Source organism: Pristiophorus japonicus, unplaced genomic scaffold (assembly GCF_044704955.1).
Source record: "Pristiophorus japonicus isolate sPriJap1 unplaced genomic scaffold, sPriJap1.hap1 HAP1_SCAFFOLD_1886, whole genome shotgun sequence".
NCBI classification, from domain to species: Eukaryota; Metazoa; Chordata; class Chondrichthyes; family Pristiophoridae; genus Pristiophorus; species Pristiophorus japonicus.
Genome location: NW_027251575.1, coordinates 24,035 through 42,331, shown reverse-complemented (window position 1 = coordinate 42,331; position 18,297 = coordinate 24,035). Strand labels below are relative to the sequence as shown.

The 18,297-nt window shown below is 70.8% G+C and overlaps 1 protein-coding gene and 1 pseudogene across 1 annotated transcript; both read left to right on the top strand.

The window, feature by feature from the left end:
- Nucleotides 1-7,306: 7,306 nt before the first annotated feature.
- On the top strand, nucleotides 7,307-10,036 carry LOC139243801 (otolin-1-like; the record flags this gene model as incomplete). Its single annotated transcript, XM_070870872.1, has 2 exons — nucleotides 7,307-7,354; nucleotides 9,974-10,036. Coding segments are annotated over 2 exons (111 nt in total), but the record flags the coding sequence as incomplete, so codon positions are not given.
- Nucleotides 10,037-12,029: 1,993 nt separating this feature from the next.
- On the top strand, nucleotides 12,030-17,882 carry LOC139243800 (complement C1q tumor necrosis factor-related protein 7 pseudogene; annotated as a pseudogene).
- Nucleotides 17,883-18,297: the final 415 nt, after the last annotated feature.

The window sequence follows — 18,297 nt, the reverse complement described above, 5'->3', positions numbered from 1 at the left end:
GGTGAGGGGGGAGAGGGGGGAGAACGGGAAGTAGGGGAGAGCGGGGAGAGCAGGGGGAGAGGAGAGAGCGGGGAGAGTGGGGATTAGGGGGAGAGCGGGGAGAGCGGGGAGAGTGGTGGGAGCAGGGAGAGATTGGGGAGAGCGGGGAGAGTGGGGAGAGCGGGGGGAGAGGGGAGAGTTTGGGGAGAGGGGAGAGCGGGGAGAGTGGGGAGAGCTGGGGGAGAGGGGAGAGTGGGGAGAGGGAGGGGAGAGTGGGGAGATCGGGGGGAGAGGGGAGAGCAGGGGGAGAGAGGCGAGAGCCGGGGGAGTGGGGAGAGTGGGGAGAGCGGAGGGAGAGGGGAGGGCGGGGGGAGAGTGGGGAGAGTGGGGAGTGCGGGCGGAGAGTGGAGAGCAGGGGGAGAGAGGGGAGAACAGGGAGTAGGGGGAGAGCGGGGAGAGCGGGGAGTAGGGTTAAAGCGGGGAGAGCGGGGAGAGCGGGGGAGAGGGGAGAGTGGGGAGAGTGGGGGGAGAGGGGAGAGCGGGGAGAGAGTGGGGAGAGCGGGGGAGTGGGGAGAGCGAGGAGAGAGTGGGGAGAGCGGGGAGAGTGTGGAGAGCGGGGGGAGAGGGGAGAGCGGGGAGAGTGGGGAGAGCGGGGGGAGAGAGGGGAGAGCGGGGGGGAGAGTGGGGAGAGTGGAGAGTGGTGGGAGAGGGGAGAGTGGGGAGCAGGGGGAAAGTGGGGGGAGTGGGGGAGAGCGGGGGAGAGCGGGGAGAGGGGGAGAGCAGGGAGAGCAGGGATAGGGGGGAGAGGGGAGAGAACGGGGAATAGGGGGAGAGCGGGGAGACTGGGGAGTAGGGGGAGAGTGGGGAGAGCGGGAGGAGTGAGGAGAAGGGGGAGAGCGGGGAGAGCGGGGAGAGTGGGGAGAGTGGGGAGTAGGGGGAGAGCGGGGGGAGAGGGGAGAGTGGGGATTAGGGGGAGAGCGGGGAGAGTGGGGAATAGGGGGAGAGTGGGGAGAGCAGGGAGAGTGGGGAGTAGCGGGAGAGTGGGGAGAGCGGGGAGAGTGGGGAGTAGGGGGAGAGCAGGGGGAGAGCGGGGAGAGCGGGGGAAGAGGGGAGAGTGAGGGGAGAGGGGAGAGTGGGGAGAGCAGGGGGAGAGGGGAGAGTGGGGAGAGCGGGGGGAGAGTGAGGAGAGCGGGGGGAGAGGGGAGAGCAGGGGGAGAGAGGGGAGAGCCGGGGGCATGGGGAGAGTGGGGAGAGTGGGGGGAGAGGGGAGAGTGGGGAGAGCGGGGGGAGAGAGGGGAGAGCGTGGGGGAGAGTGGGGAGAGTGGGGAGAGTGGGGGGAGAGTGGGGGGAGAGGGGAGAGTGCGGAGTAGGGGGAGAGTGGGGAGAGAGGGGGGAGACCGGGGAGAGGGGGACAGCGGGGAGAGGGGGAGAGCGGGGAGTGGGGTGAGAGGGGAGAGAACGGGGAGTAGGGGGAGAGCGGGGAGAGTGGGGAGTAGCGGGAGTGTGGGGAGAGCGGGGGGAGTGGGGAGTAGGGGGAGAGTGGGGAGAGGGGGGAGAACGGGCAGTAGGGGAGAGCGGGGGGAGAGTGGGGAGAATGGGGAGAGAGAGGGAAGAGCGGGGGGAGTGGCGAGAGTGGGGAGAGTGGGGGGAGAGGGGAGAGCGGGGAGTAGGGGAGAGGGGGGAGAGGGGGAGAACGGGGAGTAGGGGAGAGCGGGGGGAGTAGGGGGAGAGCGGGGAGAGGGGAGAGAACGGGGAGTAGGGGGAGAGCGGGGAGAGAGTGGGGAGAGTGGTGAGAGCGGGGAGAGGGGGGAGAGGGGAGTGAACGGGGAGTAGGGGGAGATTGGGGAGAGAGTGGGGAGAGCAGGGGGAGTGGGAAGAGTGGGGAGAGCGGGGAGAGTGGGGAGAGCGGGGGGAGAGGGGAGAGCAGGGGGAGAGAGGGGAGAACGGGGAGTAGGTGGAGAGGGGGGAGAGGGGGGAGAGGGGGGAGAACGGGGAGTAGGGGAGAGCGGGGAGCGTGGGGGGAGAGTGGAGAGTGGGGAGTAGAGGGAGAGCGTGGAGAGCGGGGGGTGAGGGGAGAGTGGGGGGAGCGGTGGGAGAGTGGGGAGAGCGGGGAGAGTGGGGAAAGCGGGGGGAGAGAGGGGAGAGCGGGGGGAGTGGGGAGAGCGGGGAGAGCGGGGGGAGAGGGGAGAGTGGGGAGAGTGGGGAGAGCGGGGGGAGAGGGTAGAGTGGGGAGAGCGGGGGGAGAGAGGGAAGAGCGGGGGGAGAGTGGGGAGAGCGGGGTAGAGAGTGGAGAGCGGGGGGAGAGTGGAGAGTGGGGGGAACGGGGGGAGAGAAGGGAGAGCGGGGGGAGAGAGGGGAGAGCGGCGGGAGTGGGGAGAGCGGGGAGAGCGGGTGCAGAGGGGAGAGTGGGGGGAGAGGGGAGAGCGGGGAGTGAGTGGGGAGAGCGGGGAGAGTGGCGAGAGCGGGATCGAGAAGGGAGAGTGGGGGGAGAGGGGAGAGCAAGGGGAGAGTGGCGAGAGCGGGGGGAGAGGGGAGAGTAGGGGGAGAGAGGGGAGAGCGGGGGGAGTGGGGAGAGTGGGGAGAGGGTAGAGTGGGGAGAGCGGGGAGAGAGAGGGGAGAGCGGGGGGGAGAGTGGGGAGAGCGGGGTAGAGAGGGGAGAGCGGGGGGAGAGTGGGGGGAGCGGGGGCAGAGAGGGAAGAGCGGGGGGAGAGTGGGGAGAGCGGGGGAGAGGGGAGAGCAGGGGGGCAAGAGGGGAGAGCCGGGGGAACGGGGAGAGTGGGGAGAGCGGGGGGAGAGAGGGGAGAGCAGGGGGAGTGGGGAGAGCGGGGAGAGCGGGGGGAGAGGGGAGAGTGGGGGGAGAGGGGAGAGCGGGGGGAGAGTGGTGAGAGCGGGGGGAGAAGGGAGAGCAGGGGGAGAGAGGGGAGAGCGGGGGGAGTGGGGAGAGTGGGGAGAGCGGGGGGAGAGGGTAGAGTGGGGAGAGCGGGGGTGAGTGGGGAGAGCGGGGAGTAGGGGAGAGCGGGGGGAGTAGGGGGAGTGCGGGGAGAGTGGGCAGAACGGGGAGTAGGGGGAGCGCGGGGCGAAAGTGGGGAGAGTGGTGAGAGCGGCGAGAGGGGGTGAGGGGAGAGAACGGGGAGTACGGGGAGAGTGGGGAGAGAGTGGGGAGAGCGGGGGGAGTGGGAAAAGAGGAGGGGAGAGGGGGGGGAGTGGCGAGAGTGGGGAGAGCGGGGGGAGAGGGGAGAGCGGGGAGAACGGGGAGTAGGGGATAGCGGGTGGAGTAGGGGGAGAGCGGGGAGAGGGGGCAGAACGGGGAGTAGGGGGAGAGCGGGGCGAAAGTGGGGAGAGTGGTGAGAGCGGTGAGAGGGGGGAGATGGGAGAGAACGGGGAGTACGGGGAGAGAGTGGGGAGAGCGGGGGGAATGGGGCGAGTGGGGAGAGCGGGGAGAGTGGGGAGAGCAGGGGGAGAGGGGAGAGCAGGGGGAGAGAGGGGAGAACGGGAATAGGGGGTGAGGTGGGAGAGGGGGGAGAACGGGAAGTAGGGGAGAGCGGGGAGAGCGGGGGCGGAGGGGAGAGTGGGGAGTAGAGGGAGAGCGGAGAGAGCGGGGGGAGAGGGGAGAGTGGGGGGAGCGGTGGGAGAGAGGGGAGAGCGGGGAGAGTGGGGATTAGGGGGAGAGCGGGGAGAGCGGGGAGAGTGGTGAGAGCAGGGAGAGATTGGGGAGAGCGGGGAGAGTGGGGAGAGCGGGGGGAGAGGGGAGAGTTTGGGGAGAGGGGAGAGCGGGGAGAGTGGGGAGAGCTGGGGGAGACGGGAGAGTGGGGAGAGGGAGGGGAGAGAGGGGAGAGCGGGGGGAGAGGGGAGAGTGAGGGGAGCGGGGGCAGAGAGGGAAGAGCGGGGGGAGAGTGGGGAGAGCGGGGGGAGAGGGGAGAGCAGGGGGGCAAGAGGGGAGAGCGGGGGGAGCGGGGAGAGTGGGGAGAGCGGGCGGAGAGAGGGGAGAGCGGGGGGAGTGGGGAGAGCGGGGAGAGCGGGGGGAGAGGGGAGAGTGGGGGGAGAGGGGAGAGCAGGGGGAGAGTGGCGAGAGCGGGGGGAGAAGGGAGAGCAGGGGGAGAGAGGGGAGAGCTGGGGGAGTGGTGAGAGTGGGGAGAGCGGGGGGAGAGGGTAGAGTGGGGAGAGCGGGGGTGAGAGGGGAGAGCGGGGAGTAGGGGAGAGCGGGGGGAGTAGGGGGAGAGCGGGGAGAGTGGGCAGAACGGGGAGTAGGGGGAGAGCGGGGCGAAAGTGGGGAGAGTGGTGAGAGCGGCGAGAGGGGGGAGAGGGGAGAGAACGGGGAGTACGGGGAGAGTGGGGAGAGAGTGGGGAGAGCGGGGGGAGTGGGGAAAGAGGAGGGGAGAGGGGGGGAGAGGCGAGAGTGGGGAGAGCGGGGGGAGAGGGGAGAGCGGGGAGTAGGGGGAGAGGGGGAGATGGGGGAGAATGGGGAGAGTGGGGAGAGAGAGGGTAGAGCGGGGGGAGTGGCGAGAGTGGGGAGAGTGGGGGGAGAGGGGAGAGCGGGAAGTAGGGGGAGAGGGGGGAGAGGGGGGAGAACGGGGAGTAGGGGAGAGCGGGGGGAGTAGGGGGAGAGCGGGGAGAGTGGGCAGAACGGGGAGTAGGGGGAGAGCGGGGCGAAAGTGGGGAGAGTGGTGAGAGCGGCGAGAGGGGGGAGAGGGGAGAGAACGGGGAGTACGGGGAGAGTGGGGAGAGAGTGGGGAGAGCGGGGGGAGTGGGGAAAGAGGAGGGGAGAGGGGGGGAGAGGCGAGAGTGGGGAGAGCGGGGGGAGAGGGGAGAGCGGGGAGTAGGGGGAGAGGGGGAGATGGGGGAGAATGGGGAGAGTGGGGAGAGAGAGGGTAGAGCGGGGGGAGTGGCGAGAGTGGGGAGAGTGGGGGGAGAGGGGAGAGCGGGAAGTAGGGGGAGAGGGGGGAGAACGGGGAGTAGGGGATAGCGGGGGGAGTAGGGGGAGAGCGGGGAGAGGGGGCAGAACGGGGAGTAGGGGGAGAGCGGGGCGAAAGTGGGGAGAGTGGTGAGAGCGGCGAGAGGGGGGAGAGGGGAGAGAACGGGAGTACGGGGAGAGTGGGGAGAGAGTGGGGAGAGCGGGGGGAGTGGGGAGAGTGGGGAGAGCGGGGAGAGTGGGGAGAGCAGGGGGAGAGGGGAGAGCAGGGGGAGAGAGGGGAGAACGGGAATAGGGGGTGAGGGGGGAGAGGGGGGAGAACGGGAAGTAGGGGAGAGCGGGGAGAGCGGGGGCGGAGGGGAGAGTGGGGAGTAGAGGGAGAGCGGGGAGAGCGGGGGGAGAGGGGAGAGTGGGGGGAGCGGTGGGAGAGAGGGGAGAGCGGGGAGAGTGGGGATTAGGGGGAGAGCGGGGAGAGTGGTGAGAGCAGGGAGAGATTGGGGAGAGCGGGGAGAGTGGGGAGAGCGGGGGGAGAGGGGAGAGTTTGGGGAGAGGGGAGAGCGGGGAGAGTGGGGAGAGCTGGGGGAGAGGGGAGAGTGGGGAGAGGGAGGGGAGAGTGGGGAGATCGGGGGGAGAGGGGAGAGCAGGGGGAGAGAGGCGAGAGCCGGGGGAGTGGGGAGAGTGGGGAGAGCGGAGGGAGAGGGGAGGGCGGGGGGAGAGTGGGGAGAGTGGGGAGTGCGGGCGGAGAGTGGAGAGCAGGGGGAGAGAGGGGAGAACAGGGAGTAGGGGGAGAGCGGGGAGAGCGGGGAGTAGGGGTAAAGCGGGGAGAGCGGGGAGAGCGGGGGAGAGGGGAGAGCAGGGAGAGTGGGGAGTAGCGGGAGAGTGGGGAGAGCGGGGAGAGTGGGGAGTAGGGGGAGAGCAGGGGGAGAGCGGGGAGAGCAGGGGGAGAGGGGAGAGTGAGGGGAGAGGGGAGAGTGGGGAGAGCAGGGGGAGAGGGGAGAGTGGGGAGAGCGGGGGGAGAGTGAGGAGAGCGGGGGAGAGGGGAGAGCAGGGGGAGAGAGGGGAGAGCCGGGGGCGTGGGGAGAGTGGGGAGAGTGGGGGGAGAGGGGAGAGTGGGGATAGCGGGGGGAGAGAGGGGAGAGCGTGGGGGAGAGTGGGGAGAGTGGGGGGAGAGTGGGGGAGAGGGGAGAGTGCGGAGTAGGGGGAGAGTGGGGGGAGAGGGGGGAGACCGGGGAGAGGGGGACAGCGGGGAGAGGGGGAGAGCGGGGAGTGGGGTGAGAGGGGAGAGAACGGGGAGTAGGGGGAGAGCGGGGAGAGTGGGGAGTAGCGGGAGTGTGGGGAGAGCGGGGGGAGTGGGGAGTAGGGGGAGAGTGGGGAGAGGGGGGAGAACGGGCAGTAGGGGAGAGCGGGGGGAGAGTGGGGAGAGCAGGGGGAGTGGGAAGAGTGGGGAGAGCGGGGAGAGTGGGGAGAGCGGGGGGAGAGGGGAGAGCAGGGGGAGAGAGGGGAGAACGGGGAGTAGGTGGAGAGGGGGGAGAGGGGGGAGAGGGGGGAGAACGGGGAGTAGGGGAGAGCGGGGAGAGTGGGGGGAGAGGGGAGAGTGGGGGGAGCGGTGGGAGAGAGGGGAGAGCGGGGAGAGTGGGGAAAGCGGGGGGAGAGAGGGGAGAGCGGGGGGAGTGGGGAGAGCAGGGAGAGCGGGGGGAGAGGGGAGAGTGGGGAGAGCGGGGGGAGAGGGTAGAGTGGGGAGAGCGGGGGGAGAGAGGGAAGAGCGGGGGGAGAGTGGGGAGAGCGGGGTAGAGAGTGGAGAGCGGGGGGAGAGGGGAGAGTGGGGGGAGCGGGGGCAGAGAGGGAAGAGTGGGGGGAGAGTGGGGAGAGCGGGGGGAGAGAAGGGAGAGCGGGGGGAGAGAGGGGAGAGCGGCGGGAGTGGGGAGAGCGGGGAGAGCGGGTGCAGAGGGGAGAGTGGGGGGAGAGGGGAGAGCGGGGAGTGAGTGGGGCGAGCGGGGAGAGTGGCGAGAGCGGGATAGAGAAGGGAGAGTGGGGGGAGAGGGGAGAGCAAGGGGAGAGTGGCGAGAGCGGGGGGAGAGGGGAGAGTAGGGGGAGAGAGGGGAGAGCGGGGGGAGTGGGGAGAGTGGGGAGAGCGGGGGGAGAGGGTAGAGTGGGGAGAGCGGGGGGAGAGAGGGGAGAGCGGGGGGGAGAGTGGGGAGAGCGGGGGGAGAGTGGGGAGAGCGGGGGGAGAGTGGGGAGAGCGGGGGGAGAGGGGAGAGCAGGGGGGCAAGAGGGGAGAGCGGGGGGAGCGGGGAGAGTGGGGAGAGCGGGGGGAGAGAGGGGAGAGCGGGGGGAGTGGGGAGAGCGGGGAGAGCGGGGGGAGAGGGGAGAGTGGGGGGAGAGGGGAGAGCGGGGAGAGAGTGGAGAGAGCGGGGGGAGAAGGGAGAGCAGGGGGAGAGAGGGGAGAGCGGGGGGAGTGGGGAGAGTGGGGAGAGCGGGGGGAGAGGGCAGAACGGGGAGTAGGGGGAGCGCGGGGCGAAAGTGGGGAGAGTGGTGAGAGCGGCGAGAGGGGGGAGAGGGGAGAGAACGGGGAGTACGGGGAGAGTGGGGAGAGAGTGGGGAGAGCGGGGGGAGTGGGGAAAGAGGAGGGGAGAGGGGGGGGAGTGGCGAGAGTGGGGAGAGTGGGGGGAGAGGGGAGAGCGGGGAGAACGGGGAGTAGGGGATAGCGGGGGGAGTAGGGGGAGAGCGGGGAGAGGGGGCAGAATGGGGAGTAGGGGGAGAGCGGGGCGAAAGTGGGGAGAGTGGTGAGAGCGGCGAGAGGGGGGAGATGGGAGAGAACGGGGAGTACGGGGAGAGTGGGGAGAGAGTGGGGAGAGCGGGGGGAGTGGGGCGAGTGGGGAGAGCGGGGAGAGCAGGGGGAGAGGGGAGAGCAGGGGGAGAGAGGGGAGAACGGGAATAGGGGGTGAGGGGGGAGAGGGGGAGGGGGGAGAGGGGGGAGAACGGGAAGTAGGGGAGAGCGGGGAGAGCGGGGGGCGGAGGGGAGAGTGGGGAGCAGAGGGAGAGCGGGGAGAGCGGGGGGGAGAGGGGGAGAGTGGGGGGAGCGGTGGGAGAGAGGGGAGAGCGGGGAGAGTGGGGATTAGGGGGAGAGCGGGGAGAGCGGGGAGAGTGGTGAGAGCAGGGAGAGATTGGGGAGAGTGGGGAGAGGGAGGGGAGAGTGGGGAGATCGGGGGGAGAGGGGAGAGCAGGGGGTGAGAGGCGAGAGCCGGGGGAGTGGAGAGTGTGGGGAGAGCGGGGGGAGAGGGTAGAGTGGGGAGAGCGGAGGGGGAGAGCGGGGGGAGAGTGGGGAGAGCGGGGTAGAGAGGGGAGAGGCGGGGGGAGAGGGGAGAGTGGGGGGAGCGGGGCAGAGAAGGAAGAGCGGGGGGAGAGTGGGGAGAGCGGGGGAGAGGGGAGAGCAGGGGGGCAAGAGGGGAGAGCGGGGGAGCGGGGAGAGTGGGGAGAGCGGGGAGAGAGGGAGAGCGGGGGAGTGGGGAGAGCGGGGAGAGCGGGGGGAGAGGGGAGAGTGGGGGGAGAGGGGAGAGCGGGGGGAGAGTGGCGAGAGCGGGGGGAGAAGGGAGAGCAGGGGGAGAGAGGGAGAGCGGGGGAGTGGTGAGAGTGGGGAGAGCAGGGGGAGAGGGTAGAGTGGGGAGAGCGGGGGTGAGAGGGGAGAGCGGGGAGAGCGGGGGGAGTAGGGGGAGAGCGGGGAGAGTGGGCAGACCGGGGAGTAGGGGGAGAGCGGGGCGAAAGTGGGGAGAGTGGTGAGAGCGGCGAGAGGGGGAGAGGGGAGAGAACGGGGAGTACGGGGAGAGTGGGGAGAGGGTGGGGAGAGCGGGGGGAGTGGGGAAAGAGGAGGGGAGAGGGGGGTGAGAGGCGAGAGTGGGGAGAGCGGTGGGAGAGGGGAGAGCGGGGAGTAGGGGGAGAGGGGGAGATGGGGGAGAATGGGGAGAGTGGGGAGAGAGAGGGTAGAGCGGGGGGAGTGGCGAGAGTGGGGAGAGTGGGGGGAGAGGGAGAGCGGGAAGTAGGGGGAGAGGGGGAGAACGGGGAGTAGGGGATAGCGGGGGGAGTAGGGGGAGAGCGGGGAGAGGGGCAGAACGGGGAGTAGGGGGAGAGCGGGGGCGAAAGTGGGGAGAGTGGTGAGAGTGGCGAGAGCGGGGAGAGGGGAGAGAACGGGGAGTACGGGAGAGTGGGGAGAGAGTGGGGAGAGCGGGGGGAGTGGGGAGAGTGGGGAGAGCGGGGAGAGTGGGGAGAGCAGTGGGAGAGGGGAGAGCAGGGGGAGAGAGGGGAGAACGGGAATAGGGGGTGAGGGGGGAGAGGGGGGAGAACGGGAAGTCGGGGAGAGTGGGGAGAGCGGGGGCGGAGGGGAGAGTGGGGAGTAGAGGGAGAGCGGGGAGAGCGGGGGGAGAGGGGAGAGTGGGGGGAGCGGTGGGAGAGAGGGGAGAGCGGGGAGAGTGGGGATTAGGGGGAGAGCGGGGAGAGTGGTGAGAGCAGGGAGAGATTGGGGAGAGCGGGGAGAGTGGGGAGAGCTGGGGGAGAGGGGAGAGTGGGGAGAGGGAGCGGAGAGTGGGGAGATCGGGGGGAGAGGGGAGAGCAGGGGGAGAGAGGCGAGAGCCGGGGGAGTGGGGAGAGTGGGGAGAGCGGAGGGAGAGGGGAGGGCGGGGGAGAGTGGGGAGAGTGGGGAGTGCGGGCGGAGAGTGGAGAGCAGGGGGAGAGAGGGGAGAACAGGGAGTAGGGGGAGAGCGGGGAGAGCGGGTAGAGCGGGGGAGAGGGGAGAGTGGGGAGAGTGGGGGGAGAGTGGGGAGAGTGGGGGGAGAGGGGAGAGCGGGGAGAGAGTGGGGAGAGCGGGGGAGTGGGGAGAGCGGGGAGAGAGTGGGGAGAGCGGGGAGAGAGTGGGGAGAGCGGGGGAGAGGGGAGAGCGGGGAGAGAGTGGGGAGAGCGGGGGAGTGGGGAGAGCGAGGAGAGAGTGGGGAGAGCAGGGAGAGTGTGGAGAGCGGGGGGAGAGGGGAGAGTGGGGGAGAGGGGAGAGCGGGGAGAGTGGGGAGAGCGGGGTGAGAGGGGAGAGCAGGAGGAGTGAGGGGAGAGCCGGGGGAGTGGGGAGAGTGGGGAGAGCGGGGGGTGAGGGGAGAGCGGGGGGAGAGTGGGGAGAGCGGGGGGTGAGGGGAGAGTGGGGGAGAGCGGGGGAGAGCGGGGAGAGGGGGAGAGCAGGGAGAGCAGGGAGAGGGGGGTGAGGGGAGAGAACGGGGAATAGGGGGAGAGCGGGGAGACTGGGGAGTAGGGGGAGAGTGGGGAGATCGGGAGGAGTGAGGAGAAGGGGGAGAGCGGGGAGAGCGGGGAGAGTGGGGAGAGTGGGGAGTAGGGGGAGAGCGGGGAGAGAGGGGAGAGTGGGGAGTAGGGGGAGAGCGGGGAGAGTGGGGAGTAGGGGGAGAGTGGGGAGAGCGGGGAGAGTGGGGAGTAGGGGGAGAGCAGGGGGAGAGCGGGGAGAGCGGGGGGAGAGGGGAGAGTGAGGGGAGAGGGGAGAGTGGGGAGAGCGGGGGGAGAGTGAGGAGAGCCGGGGGAGAGGGGAGAGCAGGGGGAGAGAGGGGAGAGCCGGGGGCGTGGGGAGAGTGAGGAGAGTGGGGGGAGAGGGGAGAGTGGGGAGAGCGGGGGAGAGAGGGGAGAGCGTGGGGGAGAGTGGGGAGAGTGGGGGGAGAGTGGGGGGAGAGGGGAGAGTGCGGAGTAGGGGGAGAGTGGGGGGAGAGGGGGGAGACCGGGGAGAGGGGGACAGCGGGGAGAGGGGGAGAGCGGGGAGTGGGGTGAGAGGGGAGAGAACGGGGAGTAGGGGGAGAGCGGGGAGAGTGGGGAGTAGCGGGAGTGTGGGGAGAGCGGGGGGAGTGGGGAGTAGGGGGAGAGTGGGGAGAGGGGGGAGAACGGGCAGAAGGGGAGAGCGGGGGGAGAGTGGGGAGAATGGGGAGAGAGAGGAAAGAGCGGGTGGAGTGGCGAGAGTGGGGAGAGTGGGGGGAGAGGGGAGAGCGGGGAGTAGGGGAGAGGGGGGAGAGGGGGAGAACGGGGAGTAGGGGAGAGCGGGGTGAGTAGGGGGAGAGCGGGGAGAGGGGGCAGAACGGGGAGTAGGGGGAGAGCGGGGAGAGAGTGGGGAGAGTGGTGAGAGCGGCGAGAGGGGGGAGAGGGGAGAGAACGGGGAGTACGGGGAGAGTGGGGAGAGAGTGGGGAGAGCGGGGGGAGTGGGGAGAGTGGGGAGTGCCGGGAGAGTGGGGAGAGCAGGGGGAGAGGGGAGAGCAGGAGGAGAGAGGGGAGAACGGGAATAGGGGGTGAGGGGGGAGAGGGGGGAGAACGGGAAGTAGGGGAGAGCGGGGAGAGCGGGGGCGGAGGGGAGAGTGGGGAGTAGAGGGAGAGCGGGGAGAGCGGGGGGAGAGGGGAGAGCGGGGAGAGTGGGGATTAGGGCGGGAGCGGGGAGAGCGGGGAGAGTGGTGGGAGCAGGGAGAGATTGGGGAGAGCGGGGAGAGTGGGGATTAGTGGGAGAGCGGGGAGAGTGGTGAGAGCAGGGAGAGATTGGGGAGAGCGGGGAGAGTGGAAGAGAGCGGGGAGTGGGGAGAGCGAGGAGAGAGTGGGGAGAGCGGGGAGAGTGTGGAGAGCGGGGGGAGAGGGGAGAGCGGGTTGAGAGTGGAGAGAGCGGGGGAGTGGGGAGAGCGAGGAGAGAGTGGGGAGAGCGGGGAGAGTGTGGAGAGCGGGGGAGAGGGGAGAGTGGGGGAGAGGGGAGAGCGGGGAGAGTGGGGAGAGCGGGGGAGAGGGGAGAGCAGGAGGAGTGAGGGGAGAGCCGGGGGAGTGGGGAGAGTGGGGAGAGCGGGGGGTGAGGGGAGAGCGGGGGGAGAGTGGGGAGAGCGGGGGGTGAGGGGAGAGTGGGGAGAGCGGGGGAGAGAGGGGAGAGCGGGGGGGAGAGTGGGGAGAGTGGAGAGTGGTGGGAGAGGGGAGAGTGGGGAGCAGGGGGAGAGTGGGGGGAGTGGGGGAGAGCGGGGGAGAGCGGGGAGAGGGGGAGAGCAGGGAGAGCAGGGAGAGGGGGGAGAGGGGAGAGAACGGGGAATAGGGGGAGAGCGGGGAGACTGGGGAGTAGGGGGAGAGTGGGGAGAGCGGGAGGAGTGCGGAGAAGGGGGAGAGCGGGGAGAGCGGGAGAGTGGGGAGAGTGGGGAGTAGGGGGAGAGCGGGGGGAGAGGGGAGAGTGGGGAGTAGGGGGAGAGCGGGGAGAGTGGGGAGTAGGGGGAGAGTGGGGAGAGCAGGGAGAGTGGGGAGTAGCGGGAGAGTGGGGAGAGCGGGGAGAGTGGGGAGTAGGGGGAGAGCAGGGGGAGAGCGGGGAGAGCGGGGGGGAGAGGGAGAGTGAGGGGAGAGGGGAGAGTGGGGAGAGCGGGGGGAGAGTGAGGAGAGCGGGGGTAGAGGGGAGAGCAGGGGGAGAGAGGGGAGAGCGTGGGGGAGAGTGGGGAGAGTGGGGGGAGAGTGGGGGGAGAGGGGAGAGTGCGGAGTAGGGGGAGAGTGGGGGGAGAGGGGGGAGACCGGGGAGAGGGGGACAGCGGGGAGAGGGGGAGAGCGGGGAGTGGGGTGAGAGGGGAGAGAACGGGGAGTAGGGGGAGAGCGGGGAGAGTGGGGAGTAGCGGGAGTGTGGGGAGAGCGGGGGGAGTGGGGAGTAGGGGGAGAGTGGGGAGAGGGGGGAGAACGGGCAGTAGGGGAGAGCGGGGGGAGAGTGGGGAGAATGGGGAGAGAGAGGGAAGAGCGGGTGGAGTGGCGAGAGTGGGGAGAGTGGGGGGAGAGGGGAGAGCGGGGAGTAGGGGAGAGGGGAGAGAGGGGGGAGAACGGGGAGTAGGGGAGAGCGGGGTGAGTAGGGGGAGAGCGGGGAGAGGGGGGAGAACGGGGAGTAGGGGGAGAGCGGGGAGAGAGTGGGGAGAGTGGTGAGAGCGGGGAGAGGGGGGAGAGGGGAGTGAATGGGGAGTAGGGGGAGAGTGGGGAGAGAGTGGGGAGAGCAGGGGGAGTGGGGAGAGTGGGGAGAGCGGGGAGAGTGGGGAGAGCGGGGGGAGAGGGGAGAGCAGGGGGAGAGAGGGGAGAACGGGGAGTAGGTGGAGAGGGGGGAGAGGAGGGAGAGGGGGGAGAACGGGGAGTAGGGGAGAGCGGGGAGAGTGGGGGGAGAGTGGAGAGTGGGGAGTAGAGGGAGAGCGTGGAGAGCGGGGGGAGAGGGGAGAGTGGGGAAAGCGGGGGGAGAGAGGGGAGAGCGGGGGGAGTGGGGAGAGCGGGGAGAGCGGGGGGAGAGGGGAGAGTGGGGAGAGCGGGGGGAGAGGGTAGAGTGGGGAGAGCGGGGGGAGAGAGGGGAGAGCGGGGGGAGAGTGCGGAGAGCGGGTTAGAGAGTGGAGAGCCGTGGGAGAGGGGAGAGTGGGGGGAGCGGGGGCAGAGAGGGAAGAGCGGGGGGAGAGTGGGGAGAGCGCGGGGAGAGGGGAGAGCAGGGGGGCAAGAGGGGAGAGCGGGGGGAGCGGGGAGAGTGGGGAGAGCGGGGGGAGAGAGGGGAGAGCGGGGGGAGTGGGGAGAGCGGGGAGAGCGGGGGGAGAGGGGAGAGTGGGGGGAGAGGGGAGAGCGGGGGGAGAGTGGCGAGAGCGGGGGGAGAAGGGAGAGCAGGGGGAGAGAGGGGAGAGCGGGGGGAGTGGGGAGAGTGGGGAGAGCGGGGGGAGAGGGTAGAGTGGGGAGAGCGGGGGTGAGAGGGGAGAGCGGGAGAGAGTGGGGAGAGTGGGGAAAGAGGAGGGGAGAGGGGGGGGAGTGGCGAGAGTGGGGAGAGTGGGGGGAGAGGGGAGAGCGGGGAGTAGGGGGAGAGGGGGAGATGGGGGAGAATGGGGAGTAGGGGAGAGCGGGGGGAGTGGGGAGAGGGGGGAGAGGGGAGAGAGGGGGTAGAGTGGGGAAAGTGGGGAGAGTGGGGAGAGTGGGGGGAGAGGGGAGAGCGGGAAGTAGGGGGAGAGGGGGGAGAGGGGGGAGAACGGGGAGTATGGGAGAGCGGGGGGAGTAGGGGGAGAGCAGGGAGAGGGGGCAGAACGGGGAGTAGGGGGAGAGCGGGGAGAGTGGGGAGTGCGGCGGAGAGTGGAGAGCAGGGGGAGAGAGGGGAGAACAGGGAGTAGGGGGAGAGCGGGGAGAGCGGGGAGAGCGGGGGGGAGGGGGGAGAGTGCGGAGAGTGGGGGGAGAGTGGGGAGAGCGGGGGGAGAGGGGAGAGCGGGGAGAGAGTGGGGAGAGCGGGGGAGTGGGGAGAGCGGGGAGAGAGTGGGGAGAGCGGGGAGAGTGTGGAGAGCGGGGGAGAGGGGAGAGTGGGGGAGAGGAGAGAGCGGGGAGAGTGGGGACAGCGGGGGGAGAGGGGAGAGCAGGAGGAGAGAGGGGAGAGCCGGGGGAGTGGGGAGAGTGGGGAGAGCGGGGGGAGAGGGGAGAGCGGGGGGAGAGGGGAGAGCGGGGAGAGAGTGGGGAGAGCGGGGGAGTGGGGAGAGCGAGGAGAGAGTGGGGAGAGCGGGGAGAGTGTGGAGAGCGGGGGGAGAGGGGAGAGTGGGGGAGAGGGGAGAGCGGGGAGAGTGGGGAGAGCGGGGGGAGAGGTGAGAGCAGGAGGAGAGAGGGGAGAGCCGCGGGAGTGGGGAGAGCGGGGAGAGCGGGGAGAGAGGGGAGAGTGTGGGGAGAGGGGAGAGTGGGGAGAGCGAGGGGAGAGTGGGGGGGAGAGTGGGGAGAGTGGAGAGTGGGGGGTGAGGGGAGAGTGGGGAGAGTGGGGAGAGCGGGGGGAGAGGGTAGAGTGGGGAGAGCGGGGGGAGAGAGGGGAGAGCGGGGGGAGAGTGGGGAGAGCGGGGTAGAGAGTGGAGAGCGGGGGGAGAGGGGAGAGTGAGGGGAGCGGGGGCAGAGAGGGAAGAGCGGGGGGAGAGTGGGGAGAGCGCGGGGAGAGGGGAGAGCAGGGGGGCAAGAGGGGAGAGCGGGGGGAGCGGGGAGAGTGGGGAGAGCGGGGGGAGAGAGGGGAGAGTGGGGGGAGTGGGGAGAGCGGGGAGAGTGGGGGGAGAGGGGAGAGTGGGGGGAGAGGGGAGAGCGGGGGGAGAGTGACGAGAGCGGGGGGAGAAGGGAGAGCAGGGGGAGAGAGGGGAGAGCGGGGGGAGTGGGGAGAGTGGGGAGAGCGGGGGGAGAGGGTAGAGTGGGGAGAGCGGGGGTGAGAGCGGAGAGCGGGGAGTAGGGGAGAGCGGGGGGAGTGAGGAGAGCAGGGAGAGCAGGCGGAGAGAGGGGAGAGCGGGGGGAGTGGGGAGAGCGGGGAGAGTGGCAAGAGCGGGATAGAGAGGGGAGAGTGGGGGGAGAGGGGAGAGCAGGGGGAGAGAGGGGAGAGCGGGGGGAGTGGGGAGAGTGTGGAGAGAGGGGGAGAGAGGGCAGAGGGGGAGAGGGGGGAAAGCGGGGAGAGCAGGGGAGAGCGGGGAGAGGGGGGAGAGAGGGGGAGAGAGGGCAGAGGGGGGAGAGGGGGGAGATCGGGAGGACCGGGGAGAGCGGGGGGAGAGTGGGGAGAGAGGGGGAGAGATGGCAGAGGGGGGAAAGGGGGGAAAGCGGGGAGAGCAGGGGAGAGAGGGGAGAGTGGGGGGAGCGGGGGCAGAGAGGGAAGAGCGGGGGGGAGTGGGGAGAGCGGGGGGAGAGAAGGGAGAGCGGGGGGAGAGAGAGGAGACCGGCGGGAGTGGGGAGAGCGGGGAGAGCGGGTGCAGAGGGGAGAGTGGGGGGAGAGGGGAGAGCGGGGAGTGAGTGGGGAGAGCGGGGAGAGTGGCGAGAGCGGGATAGAGAAGGTAGAGTGCGGGGAGAGGGGAGAGCAAGGGGAGAGTGGCGAGAGCGGGGGGAGAGGGGAGAGTAGGGGGAGAGAGGGGAGAGCGGGGGGAGTGGGGAGAGTGGGGAGAGCGGGGGGAGAGGGTAGAGTGGGGAGAGCGGGGGGAGAGAGGGGAGAGCGGGGGGAGAGTGGGGAGAGCGGGTGCAGAGGGGAGAGTGGGGGGAGAGGGGAGAGCGGGGAGTGAGTGGGGAGAGCGGGGAGAGTGGCGAGAGCGGGATAGAGAGGGGAGAGCGGGGGGAGAGGGGAGAGTGGGGGGAGCGGGGGCAGAGAGGGAAGAGCGGGGGGAGAGTGGGGAGAGCGTAGGGAGAGGGGAGAGCAGGGGGGCAAGAGGGGAGAGCGGGAGGAGCGGGGAGAGTGGGGAGAGCGGGGGGAGAGAGGGGAGAGTGGGGGGAGTGGGGAGAGCGGGGAGAGTGGGGGGAGAGGGGAGAGTGGGGGGAGAGGGGAGAGCGGGGGGAGAGTGACGAGAGCGGGGGGAGAAGGGAGAGCAGGGGGAGAGAGGGGAGAGCGGGGGGAGTGGGGAGAGTGGGGAGAGCGGGGGGAGAGGGTAGAGTGGGGAGAGCGGGGGTGAGAGCGGAGAGCGGGGAGTAGGGGAGAGCGGGGGGAGTAGGGGGAGAGCGGGGAGAGTGGGCAGAACGGGGAGTAGGGGGAGAGCGGGGCGAAAGTGGGGAGAGTGGTGAGAGCGGCGAGAGGGGGGAGAGGGGAGAGAACGGGGAGTACGGGGAGAGTGGGGAGAGAGTGGGGAGAGCGGGGGGAGTGGGGAAAGAGGAGGGGAGAGGGGGGGAGTGGCGAGAGTGGGGAGAGAGGGGGGAGAGGGGAGAGCGGGGAGAACGGGGAGTAGGGGATAGCGGGGGGAGTAGGGGGAGAGCGGGCAGAACGGGGAGTAGGGGGAGAGCGGGGTGAAAGTGGGGAGAGTGGTGAGAGCGGCGAGAGGGGGGAGATGGGAGAGAACGGGGAGTACGGGGAGAGTGGGGAGAGAGTGGGGAGAGCGGGGGGAGTGGGGAGAGTGGGGAGAGCGGGGAGAGTGGGGAGAGCAGGGGGAGAGGGGAGAGCAGGGGGAGAGAGGGGAGAACGGGAATAGGGGGTGAGGGGGGAGAGGGGGAAGAACGGGAAGTAGGGAAGAGCGGGGAGAGCGGGGGCGAGGGGAGAGTGGGGAGTAGAGGGAGAGCGGGGAGAGCGGGGGGAGAGGGGAGAGTGTGGGGAGCGGTGGGAGAGAGGGGAGAGCGGGGAGAGTGGGGATTAGGGGAGAGCGGGGAGAGCGGGGAGAGTGCTGAGAGCAGGGAGAGATTGGGGAGAGCGGGGAGAGTGGGGAGAGCAGGGGGAGAGGGGAGAGTTTGAGGAGAGGGGAGAGCGGGGAGAGTGGGGAGAGCTGGGGGAGAGGGGAGAGTGGGGAGAGGGAGAGGAGAGTGGGGAGATCGGGGGGAGAGGGGAGAGCAGGGGGAGAGAGGCGAGAGCCGGGGGAGTGGGGAGAGTGGGGAGAGCAGGGAGAGAGGGTAGAGTGGGGAGAGCGGGGGGAGAGAGGGGAGAGCGGGGGGAGAGTGGGGAGAGCGGGGTAGAGAGGGGAGAGCGGGGGGAGAGGGGACAGTGGGGGGAGCGGGGGCAGAGAGGGAAGAGTGGGGGGAGAGTGGGGAGAGCGGGGGGAGAGGGGAGAGCAGGGGGGCAAGAGGGGAGAGCGGGGGGAGCGGGGAGAGTGGGGAGAGCGGGGGGAGAGAGGGGAGAGCGGGGGGAGTGGGGAGAGCGGGGAGAGCGGGGGGAGAGGGGAGATTGGGGGGAGAGGGGAGAGCGGGGGGAGAGTGGCGAGAGCGGGGGGAGAAGGGAGAGCAGGGGGAGAGAGGGGAGAGCGGGGGGAGTGGTGAGAGTGGGGAGAGCGGGGGGAGAGGGTAGAGTGGGGAGAGCGGGGGTGAGAGGGGAGAGCGGGGAGTAGGGGAGAGCGGGGGGAGTAGGGGGAGAGCGGGGAGAGTGGGCAGAACGGGGAGTAGGGGGAGAGCGGGGCGAAAGTGGGGAGAGTGGTGAGAGCGGCGAGAGGGGGGAGAGGGGAGAGAACGGGGAGTACGGGGAGAGTGGGGAGAGAGTGGGGAGAGCGGGGGGAGTGGGGAAAGAGGAGGGGAGAGGGGGGGGAGTGGCGAGAGTGGGGAGAGCGGGGGGAGAGGGGAGAGCGGGGAGTAGGGGGAGAGGGGGAGATGGGGGAGAATGGGGAGAGTGGGGAGAGAGAGGGTAGAGCGGGGGGAGTGGCGAGAGTGGGGAGAGTGGGGGGAGAGGGGAGAGCGGGAAGTAGGGGGAGAGGGAGGAGAGGGGGGAGAACGGGGAGTAGGGGATAGCGGGGGGAGTAGGGGGAGAGCGGGGAGAGGGGGCAGAACGGGGAGTAGGGGGAGAGCGGGGCGAAAGTGGGGAGAGTGGTGAGAGCGGCGAGAGGGGGGAGAGGGGAGAGAACGGGGAGTACGGGGAGAGTGGGGAGAGAGTGGGGAGAGCGGGGGGAGTGGGGAGAGTGGGGAGAGCGGGGAGAGTGGGGAGAGCAGGGGGAGAGGGGAGAGTAGGGGGAGAGAGGGGAGAACGGGAATAG